The sequence below is a fragment of the Calidris pugnax genome, unplaced genomic scaffold (assembly GCF_001431845.1).
Source record: "Calidris pugnax isolate Ruff unplaced genomic scaffold, ASM143184v1 scaffold41, whole genome shotgun sequence".
Lineage (NCBI taxonomy): Eukaryota > Metazoa > Chordata > Aves > Charadriiformes > Scolopacidae > Calidris > Calidris pugnax.
The window spans coordinates 26,141,156-26,159,906 of NW_015094509.1; the positions used below are offsets into that span (position 1 = coordinate 26,141,156).

Here is an 18,751-nt window from a genome sequence, read left to right on the forward strand (position 1 = left end):
TAATCACAGAATTACAGAGTCTTAAACTGTTCCAGCTCAACAGCATGCATTACTCTGGGCAAGTTATTTTTTTTCCCTTTCAACCTGAAGTTAGCATCAATCAGATTGCTTGTCTCTCCCAGGTTTTTCTGATATATTACCCTAAAGGAGCATCTGAACACCCTCCAAATGAAACAGCAGTAGCAAAATTCTTGACGGACTTCTCAAAGGTTACATCTGCACTAGCATTTTTTAGTGGTGCCAGGGAACGGTCTAAGGCCCTGGTATCTGCCCTGAGTACAAGAAAGACATGGACCTGTTGGAGTAGGTCCAGAGGAGGCCACAAAAATGATCAGAGGGCTGGAGCACCCTCCTATGAGGTCTTCGGAGGACCCTTTAAAGATCCCTTCCAACGCAAACTATTCTACCATTCTATGATCTGAGCAGTCTGTGCTCTGACATCCTTCAAAAAGTTGCTCATTTCATTTTGACAATCCCCATGTACAGTTCAGGTGTCAGCCTGGTCATGAAGCATCCTAACAGATTTAGGCACCCTGTTCTAGAGGCTAAGAGATGCTAATAGCAAGGACAGACAGACAAGAGGTATAAAAATCTCCTTAGAGGTCCCAGGGACTAGATTGTGTTCTGGCTAATTTTGAGTTTCATTTGTGAGTAAACAAAACTGCAGGAACAGAGTAATCTGTGGCCATTTGTGGGGTGCTACTTGCAGGTGTAGATTTGATTCAGGGTGAATACTTTGGAGAGCTTTCAAAGGACATTGCATGGGTTCCATCACAGCTTTACTTCACAAAGCTAAATATAGGAGAAGCTAGTGGGGAAACACAAATCTTAGAGCTTACTATGTCTCCTGGGTTTCCTGCTGGTCCTATTGGTCCTGGTGCCCCATCTGGTCCCTAAGAAAAATAAAGCAGAAAAAACCAGGAGTGATTAGCACATTTTGTATATTTGTCAACACACTCCCTACCACAGCTGACTACACTGAAGTTTTCTTCAGTCGTTCAGTTCAGCATTCATTCCATCATTTCCTCATTCAACACAGAAAAGCAGTGCCAACCTCTGCATTCAATCAGCCTCCAAAGCCAGAAATAGTCAGATATTTGAGTTTGGTCCTGGCCCTTCCTTCTGAAAATAGGGGACAAATAGGAAAAAGCCAATCTTGTGACAAAAATAACTCTGAAGAACAGAAATTATGGGAGCAGTTTGAACCACACTGTGACAGGCAAACTCCTGGAGCCACGAGCCAATGCAGACAGAGGAAAAAGTCAGCAAAAGTTGAAGCAAAAAATATCTAGGGGAACATCACATTTTGCTCTGCTTCAACAGGCTCATTTTCACTTTGCACATTTCCTTTCACTGCAAGTCTATTCTGAAGGTCTCACAGGACAATTTTAAAGGTTTTAATCCTACTGGGATAACCCCATGGATGTGGCTGTATGTGTCTGTATTATTATTTTCTCCTAAAATAAAGCTCATGGGAGCACAAATGACCCACCAAGCAGGTCCACGTGTTGTCCCAGTGGCAAAACATTCAGCATCCTTTAGGCACTGCTACCATCTGAAAACAGAATTTTAGTGTAATCCTGTTTTCTGGTACTTTCTGTCATTTAGTCAGTGCCATGTGAATTCAGCTTTGAAGAGACTGTGCTGATCCCCAGAGCAGAGGAAGGCTGCACACCCTCAGCGTGGCAGAGCCAAACTGCAGCGTAAGCAGCAATACGAGTGGTGATGACTGTGGGAAAAGAAAGGCGCTTTGGAAAGAAAAGCCCTTCGCTAAGGAAAAGTCCCAACTCTTGGAAGGCATAAGCAGTGATACCACAAGCTGGAGAGCCAAGTTATTTCAGCCCTCCTTCTGTGCTGTCATCCCTTTTTAAATACAAAGAAGCACAGCTGTACTCATGGAGAGGGTAGAGCTAGGAAAGAGAAGGACTGTGATGGAGAGGAACACCTCTCTTAAATTAAAGGCCTTTTAATTCAAAAGTAATCCACAGGATATGAAAACTGGAGAAAATCCAGTCTCATACCACTGGGTAAAATCGAGAACTAAAATATTCTTTGATCTGCTTGCTGTAGACTGACAAGGTATTCTGCATATAAGAAAACACCTATACACATACTACTAAGTAGTCCCTGTGGAAGAGCTTTCATGATCATTGCCTTGTATAAAGAGAACGACTGAAGCTTAGCATCAATTTACAGAGTGAGCTGAAGCAATCAGTGAAAAGTGGCCAATGTGTTAAATAGCAATCATCATGACTAGGGAGCTCTATGACACTCAGGGGACCATTAGAAACCCACTGGAAAATGCAAATTCAATGCACAGATGGGTGGGAATGGCCCTTTCTTCCATATGGAGCTTGCAATAACTACATTAGTAAGGAAAACACAGGATAGTCTTTCTACAGAGGAACTTACAGGTGGACCAGGGTTTCCAGGAGCCCCTGAGAAGCCAGGCATTCCAGGGTGTCCCTGCAGAATGAAAAGAGAGGGTTTCCTTATGCATTATTCACATCTCTAGTACAAAAGTTAACTGGTGATTGAAGGTTGTGAGGTAACATCAAAAAGAGACAATACACAGAGAACTGTTTATAAGGAAATAAGGAACCATGATTTTTTAAAGCAAAACCTTGGTTTCAAGGCATGCACTTCACAAACAAACATAGTGTTAAGGTGTACTTTCTCTAATATATACTTTAGTCTATACTAATGGGAGACAGGAACATATATTACGAATTTGTACAAGGCAGGAGATTAGGCAGGAAACCAAACCTGTTTAAAATATCCTACAAATCTCATTGTAAGGTGCTGGTTTGTACCTTAAACTACTGAGTCAGCCCTTGACAAAATTAACTATGAAAGTTTTCTCTAATGTAGACCATTCTTCTCTTTCCTGTGGCATCTCAATCCCTCATAAAAGAGGTCATCCTTATGTTCATCTGCTGGGACAAACACTGGCTTTTCCAACCCAGGAGGCGGGTGTCTTTAGGATCTAGAGGACCTAGGCTTTATCTGGGGGAGTGACTAAATGTTAGGTAATGTAGAGAGTGAAATGCATCCAATCTAGATATCAGGGAACAGATCATAGAATCACAGAATAGTTTGGGTTGGAAGCTATCTAGTCCAACCCCCCCTGCAATCAGCAGGGACATCTTTAACTAGATCAGGTTATTCAGAGCCCCGTCCAACCTGAACTTGAATTTTTTCCTGGGATGAGGCGCCTGCCACCTCTCTGGGCAACCTGAGCCAGTATTTCACCACTCTCATTGTAAAAAATTTCTTTCTTCTACCTAGTCTAAATCTACCTTTTTCAGTTTAAAACCATTACCCCTCATCCTATCACAACAGGTCCTGTTAAAAAGTTTGCCCCCATCTTTCTGATAAGCCCCCTTTAAGTACTGAAAAGATGCAATAAGGTCTCCCTGGAGCCTTCTCTTCTCCAGGCTGAACATCTCCAGCTCTCTCAGCTTGTCTTCATATGGGAAGGGTTTTACTGGACATGGGGACAGAAGCTGTGGAAGACTGCTACAGAACTCTTCAGCATAGTCCATTTGATGTTTATCAGTGACAAGGAGTTCCCATCTTCCTCCTCTGTCCCTGAGAAGGGTATTCCTCTATTGACATCGCAGGAGTTATTGATGAAAGAACAGTCACAGTGACAGCAGTGTTGGACACCACATTCTGTTTTTACCTGTTCACCTTTTTCTCCTGCATCCCCAGTCATACCACGGTCTCCTTTAGAACCCTGATAATTTAAAAAAAAAAAAAGGCCATTGAGAGTCACTTAGAGTCAGTATTGTATCAGATTTTTGACCTATTTCATAAAGCACTTGGACATTTGAGCATAAAACACATAAACTAGGACCGAGTCCTACTTACCCTCCTCTTAAATTCTTCCCTGGACTTCCACTACCAGTGTTGGAGCCAGGATTATATGTGACAAATGGCCTTTGAGCAGACCCAGCATAGCCCTTTTTTTAATGTTGTAGTCTCATAGACATGAAGAGGAACTACTATTATTATTATTAAGGAATATCCTTAGAAATTAGATAGGTTGTTAGGAACTTCACTAAATCAGATAGTAGTAAGGAATCATCTTGCCCAACAAAGTTGTCCACAGTATAAGCTAAGGTACAGTCATATCCAGAAAGTGCTCCCATTTTTTTTTCTCTCTTTCTCTCTTAGTGACAACCAAAGCAGCCAACTCAAATGTGAATGTCTGTATTATTGATGCTTAAAGTAAGGCAAGATGCGTCTCACAGTGAAAAATACTGGGATGATGAAGTTCTGAACAATGCATTAATGAATCTCTGGCCACAGAAATAATACTCTGGTTTACTACAGGAGAGATAGCAGACAAATGTGGGAGGGCGAGCAGCTATTTATTAATTAAAAGAGGTCTAATTCATATTGCCAGAAGGCATGAAGCTGCTCATGAGCAAAGATGTGCATTTTTATTGCTGTATTTCAGAATGGGACCTAATACTAGTTTGGATGTATAGTGTTGTTAAGGACAATATACTACACCTTCAAAAGTACAGAGCTCTTTGAGTCTTTTACTATGAGGATTCTCCTAATGTAATTAGCAAGGAGTCGCAAAGACTATCTTTGTGTTTGCAGTTTCTTAGAGGTCTTACAATATTCTTTTAACATTTGCAAATTCTGTGAATCTGTCTTTTTACTGAATACAAGTTAGACTATTTATTAATTACTTGATTTTATTTTATGCACATGAACAGTTTAAAATTGGTCCTGATACTTCACCTAAACATTCAGTCTTTCTGCCCGAATCTCTGCATTTTCATGGCATTTAAGAAACCAGCAGACATTGTATGTCTCAGACTAATTGGCATTTCTACCAGTTATTGTCTTTATGGGCTACTAATTCTTTTGCAAATTTTATCCTGGAACATACATTCATTTCTATCCACTCTATATTTACTTTTGAGACTCTACTGCTCTCTCCACCACACTTTTAATTGCAAGATATAAAATTAATTCATGAATCTCTATTAGCTTGCCCTGCACTCTAATAAGTGCAAATACAAAGGTGTTAAAAGAGCAGAAGCTGTTTTAGGTGGTAGGACAGTAATGCAGGGAAGTCTGGAGGAAACTGTGGTCCATCATGAAATCACCTTATCTTTCCCTCCATTGATTTGTTTTGTTTTATTTTACATTAGGCACTTGTAAAGGTTTTGATTGTGACCAGGAACTGGCATTGTGAGAGCACTGATGACAGACCTCTTCATGGGAGACACTTGAAATGCAGCGTTTTTGGAATCCTTCAGACACTGGAAGTTTTATGTTGGTCTCTGTCCCTAGACCAGAAGCATATAGCTGAAACAAGGATTGCTCCCTATAGTGTATTCTAGGAAACATTCAGAGTATGTGGATAAAACCACCGTGGCTTTTATTAGACAACTGAAGAAACACAACCAACCTTTGGGCCATCCAGCCCAGGTGGGCCTGCAGGACCTCTGGGACCAGCATTCCCCTGCAAGGCAGAAGAGGTAGACGTGAGCACTAGTTTAGTCCATTGACTCCACAGACATCTAAAAAAAGATTCAGTAGGTTGTTGACGAAAATAAAATAAAAATCAACTCTTGAAAAATATTATAAGAAAAACAAGGTTACACCCCATCCAAGGGATGGTCACTTCCCCAGCTCTCTTACCATTTTCCCATCCTGGCCATCTCTACCTGGTGGTCCTCGGAGACCTTTGTCACCTTTGAAACCTGGGATGCCTGGCAGTCCTGGTGGGCCAGGGGGACATTCACTGCACACATCCTAGGAGAGAAACATGGAGAAATAAATTAGCAATAGACTGAAGGCCCTTAGCAGACCCTACAGACACCCATTATGAATGCAGCAGTGTGGGGGTAGTATAATAATGTAGTCCTTTGCAGTTTGATCACACTGGGTAAGATTTGGATTACTTTGCCTTACAGAACTGAAATGAGGGCAGTGTGGGATAGAGCAAGGGTCAGCAGCTGAGCTCTCACATGCTCGTTTCTATCAGTTCTACTTGGACTATTCCTAACTGATCATCCAGGATCAGGAAACCAAGGAAAAGCTCTTCCCAATGGGGAGGTCAGAAAGCCACAAAGGAAGACTACCAAGAACAATATTGTTCTGAAGCTACAAGATTACTAGAAAATTGTGTCTGCACCAGTCTGAAAGAGCTGGGTTACTGTTCAGAGGGCAGATTGCAAGGGAAAATCCAGGTGCAGCACAGTGTCAGAGAGGGTGTTCTGCAAAGGAAATCATTCAGCAGCTAGCATGGCCAAAGAGGAGTCACCCAATAGAGTTTGTGAAGACCATGTGAATGTCACCGTGTCCTGGCCAAATTCTGTCATGGAGAATTACTACCTCCTTCCCTCTAAAAGCTCTTTGAAACATCTCAGTAGTCATTACATTTCTACTACCCTCAGGAAATTAAATACCGCGAGTATGACATTTCCATTTCAAAGGCACACTCCCTTCAGGAAAAGGGGAGTGAATTTTGGTTATAAAAGATAGGGTAGCTCAACGGACAGATCATCAGGCCGAGAGTTAGCAGACGTTGCTCCAACACCCACCTCTGTCAATGATCTGTTGCAAAATTGTGGGATAAACTGTCTTTCTAAGTCCCAGTTCCTACATGCATGTTTATCTACTTACAATATAAGTGACTTGAGAAACACCCAGAACAACAGAGGCCAAATTTCATCTGGGATTTCAAGGTGCTGCTTTATATAGAGCTGTACCAAGTGTGGAGTGAAAAAGTACCAAAAAGAAAGAATACACAAGGTGTATGAGTGTGTTTAACCATGACATAACCAAAGGAAGAAAAAAAAGGAACATCAAAATTACATCCTGTACCCAAGAATCAGTCATTCGCTATTATCCTGATCAGAAATCCCATACAATACCATACTGTGAAATCTCCAGAAAAATACTTGGCTCCGTAAGAAAGACAGCTCTTTAACGAAAGCATTTCACAGTAGCAATCTGAAAAGGGTCCTTTTTTTTTTAATGGGATTGGTAAGGAAGGGTAATTTTTTAGTTTCTTTTAATCAATAAGAAAAGATTTCTTGCCGCGTCCCAAGACTGCTTAAAAATCTTCCAACTCAGCCCATGTAAATCTGTAAAGATTTTGCAGTCAACACCTATCAAATACAGACTTATTTCCCAGACAACTCTCTACATGGAGAGTAAAAGCACACAGAAAGATCATCAATTTTGCATCACAGGTGCATCTGGGGTTAATTACCTGCATCCTTTTAGATGCACTCTGCAAACTGGCTGTGCACCCACAGCTCAAAACTACTCCAGTCACTCCAGTTTAAAGGTATATGCGAAAAAATCAGACATTTTATTAAAATGGTTTCCATCTTCTGTTTTAGGTAATACAAGTTGACAACGTTTATTTCTCCTATGGAATTCATACCTCAGAAAGAGCTGAAAAAAGTCTCAGAGCTTTTGTAACACACACCATGTTATAAAGATCTTTGTAGGTCATTTCACTGCTGGGGATGATCAAAAAGCACTGGATTTTGATCTCCAGTATGTGGTCTAGTGTCCCCACACTTGTGCAAGTAGGAGACCTGTAAGTTTCAAGCTTTGACAGAGGGTCTAAAGGCACCTTTTTCCCTTGTAGCAGAGACACTTTCCCATCACAGAGTGTTAGTCAGGTCTGAATCAAACGTACAGATAAACTCCCACCATCATCAAAGGCTGATTACCTTTACTAAGAGATTTATGTCCTCCGGAGAGAGCGGGGGTGAGGAACCCTGTGGAATGAGAAATTCATTATTTCAGGCAAGTTTAAGAGACACCAAGGTATAAGAAATTTTCCTGAACGTGCTTATAGACTCTCATTGGTTTCTCTGCCCAGGACCCACTGGACCAAAAACATACGTGCTGCCCTACATTATCAATGCATTTCATCACACCTGAGATAAGCTTAACTCTTCATATATAGGAAATGCAGTTCTTGCTGAGGGTTCTGCACAGCGGTGCTAAGAAACTGCCTTTAAAATTTTGGCTTTTGTTTGCATGCAGGATATCCAATTACTTTCATACTGTTCCAATTCCTTCACAGATATTTTTATCATAACCCCTTAGTGGTTCTTAGTGTTCTTCTGGTTGCTCTGCTGGGAAGACCAGCAGTGGAAATGCACTGAATTGCATTTCTGAGGCGAGGTGTACAGGTGGAAACAGAGTTAAAAGGAAGATGTAATATAGAAGTGAAGTCACGTACAGGTTTTCCAGGAGGCCCTCTTTCCCCTGGATTTCCAGGTAGACCCTACAGATCAAGAGAAAGAAAAAAATGTGAAATTATCATACAATAATGCCCTGGTTGCCTCCACACTCTGCTGACTGCTCTGGACTAGAGCACATTTTACTTTCTGCCACTGAGCAGCACTGCTCCTTGCATGTAACAAACAGTAAATTCTTTTAAATATTTGCAACTTTAAAAGTTATCCCTCTCAAATTTTTTTCATCTCTTAATCATGCCCTCTCAACCCCCCTTAAATCTCATTTATCTACCAAACGACCCTGTTAAATTCATCCGAGTTACACAAAAGCTGAATGAAATTGCTGTAGTTTTCTCCCGATTGCAGGAAACACTGAAATACAATAGTGTGAAGGATGAAGCTTTAAATCTCTGAAGACACTTGTAACATGCAAAAATCAAGACCTTGCTTTGGACAGGCCTTACAAACAGGTCCCGTATGCCTGAAATTAGCCTTTTTGTTTGTTTGTAGGGGTGTATTGGTGTCAGCTTTCATGAGACGAAGGCATAAAAATGACCAGCATCCTTAGAATTTAAGGTCCATGAAGTCCTGGTTTGGAAAGCGGACCTCCCCACACCTCAATGGGCATCTCTTGCCTGCCATTAGCAAGTCATTAGCTTCTTAAAAAAGCAACCAACCAAATAAATAATAAAAAAACCCCAACAAGCAAACAACATCAATGAAAAACAAAACTAAACATTATTATTGAATCTTTGCATAAAGTAATGCTCACATTGCAAACCGAATCTTTTGAACAGGACAGTTGGTCACTGTCTGGATGGTTACAGAAATCTGCATTGCAAGGACCCTTTCAGTAGTAATTTAAGTTGAACTGGGTAAGATTTTGCCAAACCATTCTCTGCTAAATTCCTGTATCCAGCTGGCCCATCACCCTGTGTCAAACACAGGCATATTCTATCCTTACTGAGTACCTTAAAGAACATACAAAATACCTTCTACCTATCTTAACCACATACAAAACGCTGTCTTATGTGATCATTTTTGCATCTTCAGGAACAGTTTCTACAGATAATTTAAAAGCATCTTGTCTTTGTTCAGTTTGGTTGATTCTGCATCCAGGTTGTTAATCAAATAGTGGCTTTCAATCGGTCTAGGCTCAGCAGGGGCTACCTGAGGGACTCTCTGAGACTACCCAAAATTTCCATCTGGAAAACTCCTTTAAAAATTGGTCAAATGCTTTGTCGGGAAGGGGACTAGGTGTTCTGTCAATCACTTTGTCTCAGGTTGGTCCATTGTCTCCAATCAGTCCGTTTACAACCAGTATTGGAAAGCTAATAAAGTTTGAACTCTTTCAGGAGTTTGCAGCCAACAGTGGCAGGCACAAAGTAGAACACCCGATTAGTGGTACGACACACTAGTGCAGGGAAGAGATGTCAGCAGTGGGGAGGTATGATGCATAGGATCCAGAGTACTCTACTGGTCTGCAAAACCTGACACCCAGGAGCTGTCTCTAACTGGGAACTGATGGAAGCTGTACAGATGGCACACTGAAGAATGGTGCTCAGGTAAGTGAAGTACGTGAAAATAAAAGAAAGAAAGAGTACACAGGGAATCCAGTCACACAGGCTTATGGACGTGTGGTTCTATTAAAAGACTGAAAATTAAACTAGAAACGCAATAGCTTAAATAGGTTATAGGTCTCGGGGATAAAAGGCCAATAGGAGTTTTAATAAATGTACTCTGGTTTGCGGGGTATGTACCCCAAGGCACAAAGGGTCCTTGGAACTGGCCTAACTGTATGGGAAAATCAACCCCAGGACAGAAAACTCTTCTTTTCAGATCCGATGGCAGTAATGTATGCATCCACTAAGTTTTTGTAATTATGAAAATAAATGCAGGGGAAGATTAACTTTGCCGTAATACTGGAACTTAGTTATCAGAAATAATTAACATAATTAAAAAGTGATTAATCCAATGTTTATGTTAATTAAAATGATCACAATCAAAATACAGAAAGAGCCTATTAAACGGGTGCCCTCACTGCTAATAGTAGGACAAGAGAATGTCTCATTCAGATTGTTTTTTAATCTAAGGGAACTAAGTAGGTATGTTGAACAGAAGCATTTTAGCTCCCAGCAGACAGGCAGAGGAGAGCAAATGCTTCCTGAAAAAAGTGTAATCTAAGGGTGTTTGGCCAGAGAGCGTCTGCTCCTTTAGGAGTATCTGGTTAAGGACCATTTTCAATACAAGAAGGGAAAATAAGGAGGAAGCCGTAAATAAGAACATACAGAGACACAAACCTGACCAACTAATAATAAGGGAGGCAGTGATGGGAACCAAACCAGAACAGTCACATTAATTGATGTGGTCACGAGGGACGGGGGTGGATGTTTATTCCAGCCAGGCTATCTGATCGGGGACCTTGTCAATTTGGAAACTAAGGGAAAAGGAGGAAGCCAGAAATAAAATTAACCAAGACACAAACCTGACAAGTAACAAACCTCACCACTCACACTAATGATGGGCTACCAAGAAACCACAGGCATCGTTCAAGCAAGATCAACCCGGACTTTGTAAGTGATAAGATTTTAAGCAGGGGGACCCAGGACTTGGAGGGTATGGGAATTGATAGAGGTGTGCAGACCCATGAAGGGACATGCAGGTGAAACAGGACGTGGGTATAGGGCCACCAAGATGGAGCACCTCTGCTATAAGGGCAGGCTGAGAGAATTGGAGTTTTTAAGTCTAGATAAAAGAAGGGTCTGGGACACCTTATAGCACCTTCCAGTACCTAAAGGGGTCCTACAGGAAAACTGAGGAGGGACTTTTCATCGGGGAGTGGAGTGGCAGGATGAGGGGCAACAGTTTAAAACTGAAAGAGGGTAGATTTAGATTAGATATTAGGAAGAAATGTTATACTCTGAGGTTGGTGAGACACTGGAACAGGTTGCCCAGAGAAGCTGTGGATGCCCCATCCCTGGAGGTGTTCAAAGCCAGGCTGGAAGGGGCTTTGAGCAACCTGGTCTGGTGGGAGGTGTCCCTGCCCAGGGCAGGGACCTTGGAACTCGATGATCTTTAAGATCCCTTCCAACCCAAACCATTCTATGATTCTATGAAGAAAAGAGTCTGTAGGGATTTGTGGGCATAGTGAACTCTAAAGGGCAGTTCATACAAATAAACACCAAGGTTTTTGCTAAAAGTAACATAATAAAGCCAAATCAGCATGACTGTAGTGTAAACCTGGACCAGGATTTTCAAAACCTAACATTTTAATAAAGCAAGACACTGTCCTAAGAACTCATGATATTGGATCAAGTTGCCAACAGATGTTTCAAAACGTGACCCTGAGCAGTGTTATTGCAAAAAATATGGCACATGAATTTGGGGCAATAGGAAAAAGCTAGGATGCAGTCATGTAAAAAAAATAAAATCTATCCACCTTTGGGATGTAATTCTGGCCAAAGCTATTGCAGAAGTATTGAATCTTCCACTCCCCCAAATACTACTGTAAATAGGATTCAGCAATATCACAGAATACAACAACTTATAGTAGACACAGTTCCAAGAGCATCTGATGAGTCTGCAACTGGAAAAATAATACAGAGAATAGCCTCATCCATGTAAATGTGATTTAAAAGAATTATTCAGTCTCAGAAGAAACTTGGAATGCATTTGCAAAGGCAACAACAAAAGACATTGAGGTAACTCATTAAGGCTATTGCCACTGAATGGCTTGGCAAATTCATATTAGCAATTCAAACTGTAGCTTTCCTAACTGATGATATACTGTTTTAAATACAACAGAGTACAAAAACGGGCATGCTTCAAAGAATAGAGGAATGCTACATTCATATACAGGAGTGCAAAAGCAGAACAAAAAAATCCTTTGTACTAATCATAAATGAAAGTGGAGATCAAGAAAATACAAATGCATGATCTTGTCAAGACAGGTATTCCTGCTGCTATACCAAGAAGTAGTAGAATGTGCCCTGAAGTTACATTTACACTTCCTGAAACACAGGTAGAATTGCTTAATAGGTGATCAACCAGGATACAGAGAGCTCCTGAAATACATATTGAGTACAATTAAAACAGTTAATGTAATAGAGGATGCGTTTATAAGTACAATAAGGAAGGGTTCCATTTGGGTAATTTTGTGGGGGGGAAAGGGAAGCTGTAAAGGCTGAGTGTTGCCTCTCCAACAGCTGACCAGTCAATGCTGATCTGAGTAGAGCCAGAAAGACACAGAAAAGCTGGCTCTGACACTCTCCCTCACACAACACAGTTGTAATAAACCCATCTGTCACATCTCCTGTTTAAAACCTCTAGGTTAAAAATCTCAGACATCTGAAATACAGTGAGGAGGGTCTAGGGGCAGGCAGGGTGATGGAGGCAAAGGACCATTTCTACTATCATGAGTACCCTGGCCATAATTACTTGTCTTGTGATGAAGTAGATGAGAAGAAAACAAGACTACCTTCTCCAAACACTTCAGGAGGAAAGGAGATCCTTCCTGCAGGACAGTACACCCTTTAGACCAGCTGATGTACATGAGTAAAGCTGTACTAGAGAGGAAAACTACTTGCCGTGGACTTAATGAAAACTGGTACCCATTTCAGATGTGACAGCATCATAAAGCAGCACTGAGGAGGAGAATTACAAAAGGGCACTTCCCCCTCCCCACAGCATTCCCTCAACAGGCACAAATCCAAAGATCAAGCCTTTCAAAATCTTCAGAGCCCCCTTGCTGGTTTTCCTCCAGGACTGGTTTCCACATCACAGAGCTGGCTGACCAGCAGAGAAAAAATACCTCTGCTCTTTCTGATTCAGCACTGTGACAAAGCCAGGCAGTGAGAGGGGTCAGCTTTCCAGCTGGGAGTCTGCCACGTTTCTCTCTACCCCTCGGCTCCGTGACTCACCCACTGAGACAGCAGGAGTGAGGACAACGTACCAAGAGGTTAAAATGTCATCTCTCATGCACAGCCGCAGCAGCAAAATGAACTCACAAAGCGTTTTTTTAACAGCTGTGGCCCTGTTTTCATAGAAATATTACAGGTTACTTTATTTCAGTGGCTTCTAAGAAGTTCCTAGATAGCTTAATAATTATCCTTTTCCAGTGTGGGGTCATTCCCCAGTGTATGCTGCCAAGTCCCTTCTCCAGAGTCATTTTAAAGTGGTTCAGTGGTAAAGTCCACCATTTTCCTTGGCACTATCCTCCTTAGGCTATTTCCCCCCATTGACATCTTAACCTGTAAGAGCTCCACTTATGCAAACCATCTCCCTTGGACCACCCTAGTAGCACTCAATGACTGTGGTTGAGTAGGAGCATAATTTTTAGGTAAATTAGATTCAAGCACTGGCAAATTTCTTGAGCACTTACACTTTTATTTTACTTACGTCCTGGCCAGGAGGCCCCTGTGGTCCAGGGATACCAGGTACACCACGGGGACCCTGGCAGGGAGAGAACAGACAAGCCCACTCATGTGACCAGTATTTATCAGGAGTTTCTTAGCTGAAGAGAAGAAATTCTCAACCCAATAGTTATTAGGAAAAAAATTAACTAGCAGCTAAACAACTATGATGGAGTTTAAGGGAAAGAAAATTAAATCTCATATTGCACTATCACAATATCAGTAATTTCTGTGCCTCAAGGGACTTTATGTGTCAAGCCTCACATACCATGATTGGAAAGGTAATAATGACTCTTTATAGGAGGCAAGTTTATGAACAGGGAGAAAATATGACTGAGCACAGGACTGCAGAAGGGAAAAAAAGGTCCAGCTTGTCATTGCAAGCTCATAGACTGGCTAGGACTGGCCATTGTGCTGGAAATTCATGCTAGTGTACACTGAGACCACCATACACAGTTATTTGTTTCACACCAATGGATTTGTTTCACAACATCCTTGTAAAACTGCATGGTGAGGAACAAAGTGTGTTTGGTCAAGACTGAAATGTAGGGGTTTCTGTAAGGTTTAAGTAAGAAAAATGTTTTAAAATGGGTTATTTTAAACCTTTGAGGCCTTGGATATAAGGCATAGCGGTGTGCCTTGAACTACATGCCTCAAAATACTATTTTTGAATGAAGGGTTAAAAAAGAAACTCATTCTTTCTTTTGTAGGACTATTGACAGGTAAGGAAAAGTTGTCACCATGCCAAGAGTCTTGATTAACTCTTTCTCACAACTCAGTATAGCAGACAAGTAGCTGGTAATGTACAAGAGAAGTCTCCTTTGGAGGGTCTTTATGAAATCACTGGTAGAAACACGATTAATGTGGTGTCCCCTCCCCATAAAATCTGGGTATAGTTAGAAAGACATACTGTACCAATGACCCTTTGTCTCCTGGTGGTCCCACAGGCCCCTGCAAACAGAAAAGACAAAAGAATTAAAACACTTAAAATTAACAACCCACCTTGGCTGATCAGGATGGCTCTGGAAGCACCAAGATAACAAAAATTGGAGAAGGAAGGGTGAGGAAAAGAGCAAGTCTGACAGGCTGCTCACACAGACATCCTTGGAGTGTGCAGTACTCCAACAGCATGGATCAGGATTACCCCATCCCAGATGGAGAATCCCGCACTTGCTCTTGTTGAATTTTTGTTGGTGATTGCCCAGATCTCTCTGTAAGGCCTCTCTACCATCAAGGGAGCCCACAGCTCCTCCTAGTTTAGTATAATAGTCTAGCAAATTTACTTAATGTACATTCAATTCCTGTATCCAAATAATTTATAAAAACATTGAAGAGCACTGGCCCTAAAACAAGAGGAAACAGGGTGAGGACTCCAATTAAAAAGAGTTGCTGGCTCTCAGCTCTGAAGCTGAAAGTATTAAACACACAGTTTTGTCACGTTGCTAAAAAGGGCATAGTCTGACACCTTTAATTCGGTGTGTAATATGCACTGATGATGATCTACCAACTTTATTCTATTTTTTTCTGTGGGACTTATTCTTTGCGAAAGCCTGAGGGATTCAACATCATACAGTGATGCTGGATGAGGTGTAGCTAAATCTCTGTGGGAAATTATGGGGACAATGGCACTCTTGGAACACTACAATTTAAGTAATTTGAATTTGTATTTCCCTACAAGAGCACTGACTATGTCACTGGTGTGGACATGTGTGTCACTCATCCTTTGTAATGGGGTGACAGCAGGGTTACATCTCCCCAGCAGAGCAGTCCTGGTCTCAGGTCTCAACTCACATCCACAGCCAATGTCTCAAGACGATGCAGTAAAGTCATGAGTAACAGCCAGTGATATCAATCACTCCTAGAGCACTTCTCTGCCTTTCTCTTTCAACTAAAACCAAATTCGTCAAGAGCCCTCACAAGAGACGTGTAGACATCTGAGACAGGAATGGCAGCCTGTGGACTATGTGGGTTGCATCTTCAGAGGGTAAAATGTCCCACAGGCACAGCTGAGCACAGGCAACACATTCCCCAGGTGACGATGGGCAAATGTTTGCCTTGTTATAGGTTGCAGCAGCATCTGCTACTTACAGGGGGTCCAGCCAGCCCGATTCCTGGCACACCTCTGTCTCCTGGCTGTCCAGGGAGCCCAGGAGCTCCCCTCTCACCCTGAAACAGAGGAAGAAGTTAAAGGCATTGTGCACTGTTGAGGAAACATGCTGAAACACAAACAGGTTTTACAACAGAACATAACACTGAAACATTCAGTACCTAAAGAGTGCCTACAAGAAAGCTGGAGAGGAACTTTTTACAAGGGCATGTAGTGATAGAATGAGGGTAAATGGCTTCAAACTGGAAGCGGGGAGGTTTAGATTAGATACCAGGAAGAAATTATTTAATGTGAGGGTGGTGAGGCACTGGAACGTGTTGCCCAGAGAAGTTGTAAATGCCCCATCTCTCCAATTGTTCAAGACCAGGCTGGATGGTTGCTCAAAAGCAATCTGGTCTAGTGGTAGGTGTCCTTGCCCATGGCAGGGGTTGGAACTAGCTGATCTTTAAGGTCCCTTCCAACCCAAACCATTGATTCTATGATTCATCCTGACCTGATCCTGCCCACGCAGGAAGGGTATCAGGTTGTGGCAGCATGGGGATACAGCACAGTTACTGTCCCATCGTGCCAAGAAAATTGCCCCCTTCCTTCACGTGAGCCCCAGCCCATCTCTGTGAGCACTCACACATCACCAGTGTGTGCCACACCACATAACTGAGCAGCAACATACCCTCTACGAGTATTTATTTCAGTGCACAGCATCCAATTCCCAGCATTTGCAATTGCCTGCAGAGTATTCGACATTGTCCTTGGCTTGGGGAAACACTGAACACCATAATGCACTTTTCTTTGTGTTTCTATGGTAAATGGCTAACCTGAAAACATTGCTAAGTACAGATTATTTAGCTGGGGAAGAAAGTATTACATTTTAATGTTCTCCTTTCCTTTACCAATAGAGGTTTACTCACAGAAGTGTATAAAAAAATTTCAACAGCTCTACCATTCTCTCTAGAGGACTATACCTCCCTCCCGAAAAAAAAAAAAGTTTTTTCAATAGTAAAACCAGAAGAACAGACAACTACTTGACAATGTTTATGGGGATTGTAGACAGAGGGTTAAGAAAGAATTCAGCCGCAGTACTTAAATTTAACGTCTGTTCTCTTGTTATAGGGAGAAATCAAATAAGGTTTTTATGGATTGTCTTGCAGAGATTTGGTCTCACATTGGCAGTAGACTTATACAATGAATCTCATTTATGTTATTTATTATTACACAATTTCCAGCTATGTAGAAGCATAGTAGAAAAATTGTTACCCATGGATTCTGCCCACCCAAAATGCATTCTGAATATCTCTTTTTTTTTTTCCTTTCTTTCTTTCTTCTTAAACTAATCTTATATTACAAAGAAACAATACTGCAAGGACAGTGAGAGAAAATGTATTCTGATTAGTTCAAACACTCCAGCAGATCCCTTATCTGTTATTTTATTCAAGAACATAATTTCAATACAAAAAGTTCAATAGCATTTTCCCACATACAATTAAGATTCTTACCATCTTTTGTTGATATTGAATAGAGTATTTCATGAGATTTCTTTTAGTGTTTTGGTTTTTTCTGAGTTTTATATTACTTCTCAGTCTATTATCATATGTGTGTTCTGAACTGTCAAAGCTTTATACAACAGATTACAATGCATTTATACAGAATGCAACAAAACAAAAGAAAATATTTCATAGCAGTTTGGTTATTTTGAAAATATGGGATCTAGATGGATCTAGTCTCATACTGCTGTATTCCTACTTATATAATTTGCAGAATCTGTTTCAGCATCCTATTCTTCTTCTAATCCAGATCGTGACATGGTCATTTCAAAGAGCAGAATTTTTGACATATCTGATTAAAGATTCAAGCACAACCCAGATGTGCCCAGAAGCAAAGACTTTTGCTATTTTATTCCTTTCTCTACTTGATGTGTACTTATAAGGGAATAAACATTATTTCCAGCTGAAATTAGTGTCATTAACTTAACCAACTAGCTAGTCTTTGCCTTAACTACAAGATAGAAGGGCAAACCAGGACTATCCGGTCCCACTGGAAAATAATTCACATCCCCCTTGGAGAGCAGTGAAGGAAATGAGTGCTATGGAGGAGTGTTCTTTGAGGGGCTGACAGGCAGCCTCAAGAGTAGGTCAAACTTTACCTACAATGTCTCTCTTGCTGTATGAATCCCCAGTCACTGTTTCCCTGAAGAAGTGTGAATTTAGCCCTTAGACTGTGTTGAATTCTCATAATGCTGGAAGAAATTTTAAATGTGGAAAGTGAACACAGCCAATTCATATCTTAATATTTACATCTACAGACACATTGGAATAATAAAGAAAGGAACCTCCTAAAAAGAAGCGTATTTTTCAGTGAAAGCTTCACGAACTCTATTTTCCAGTGAAAAACAAAGCATGTTTTCACCGTAACTTTTTCTCCACTTCCAGCAATGGAGAGAAGCACAGTCCACAATAAATCCCATGCTCACCTTATGTCCAAAGGGTCCTGGCAAGCCTGGTGGGCCTCTTTGCCCCTAAAGTGAGAGAGCCGAAACCAGAAAACAGTCATCATGCAGCTAAACAGGAACCTGGACCTTGAGACAGTCAAGGGAGCGAGCATCCCCACCACCACCCTCCTTGCCTCACACATCATCCTGACAATATTTTACTGATAACATGCAAGAAAATTCAATAATATGCTATCTTGCTTAGAATTAAATGCTTTCGGTGAGCTTCCATCAAGCTAATCATAATTGTACTAGTCACAAGGACAACAGTTACTCCTTGTGGAGGCCTCTATTTTCGATGGCCACCACAGCACGCTGAAGGAGGTTTAATGTTCAGAAATAGAGCTTCAGTTCTCTCTGCCTTTTTGGATGCAGCACTGTGATCTGCAGGATTTTGCAGAAGACAGCCTGCAAGCTCTTGTAACAATGAAGCATAACTCTACCAAAAGTCCACTGTTCTTCTGTAGAAGTCATGCTTGTCTATCTCACATTGAACTACTCAAGTGCAGAGCTT

The 18,751-nt window shown here is 41.3% G+C and overlaps 1 protein-coding gene across 1 annotated transcript in view; it reads right to left on the reverse strand.

Annotated features, from left to right (window-relative positions):
- COL22A1 (collagen, type XXII, alpha 1) overlaps positions 1 to 18,751 on the reverse strand; it is a 204,811-nt gene that overhangs the window by 20,547 nt on the left and 165,513 nt on the right. Inside the window, exons 40-50 of the mRNA XM_014965264.1 lie at positions 18,220 to 18,264; positions 15,734 to 15,811; positions 14,561 to 14,596; positions 13,632 to 13,685; positions 8,237 to 8,281; positions 7,719 to 7,766; positions 5,668 to 5,781; positions 5,435 to 5,488; positions 3,686 to 3,739; positions 2,413 to 2,466; positions 840 to 893 (exon numbers count right to left, since the gene is read on the reverse strand). Coding sequence (XP_014820750.1) covers positions 840 to 893; positions 2,413 to 2,466; positions 3,686 to 3,739; positions 5,435 to 5,488; positions 5,668 to 5,781; positions 7,719 to 7,766; positions 8,237 to 8,281; positions 13,632 to 13,685; positions 14,561 to 14,596; positions 15,734 to 15,811; positions 18,220 to 18,264 — 636 coding nt within the window. The remainder of the gene's footprint in view (positions 1 to 839; positions 894 to 2,412; positions 2,467 to 3,685; positions 3,740 to 5,434; positions 5,489 to 5,667; positions 5,782 to 7,718; positions 7,767 to 8,236; positions 8,282 to 13,631; positions 13,686 to 14,560; positions 14,597 to 15,733; positions 15,812 to 18,219; positions 18,265 to 18,751) is intronic.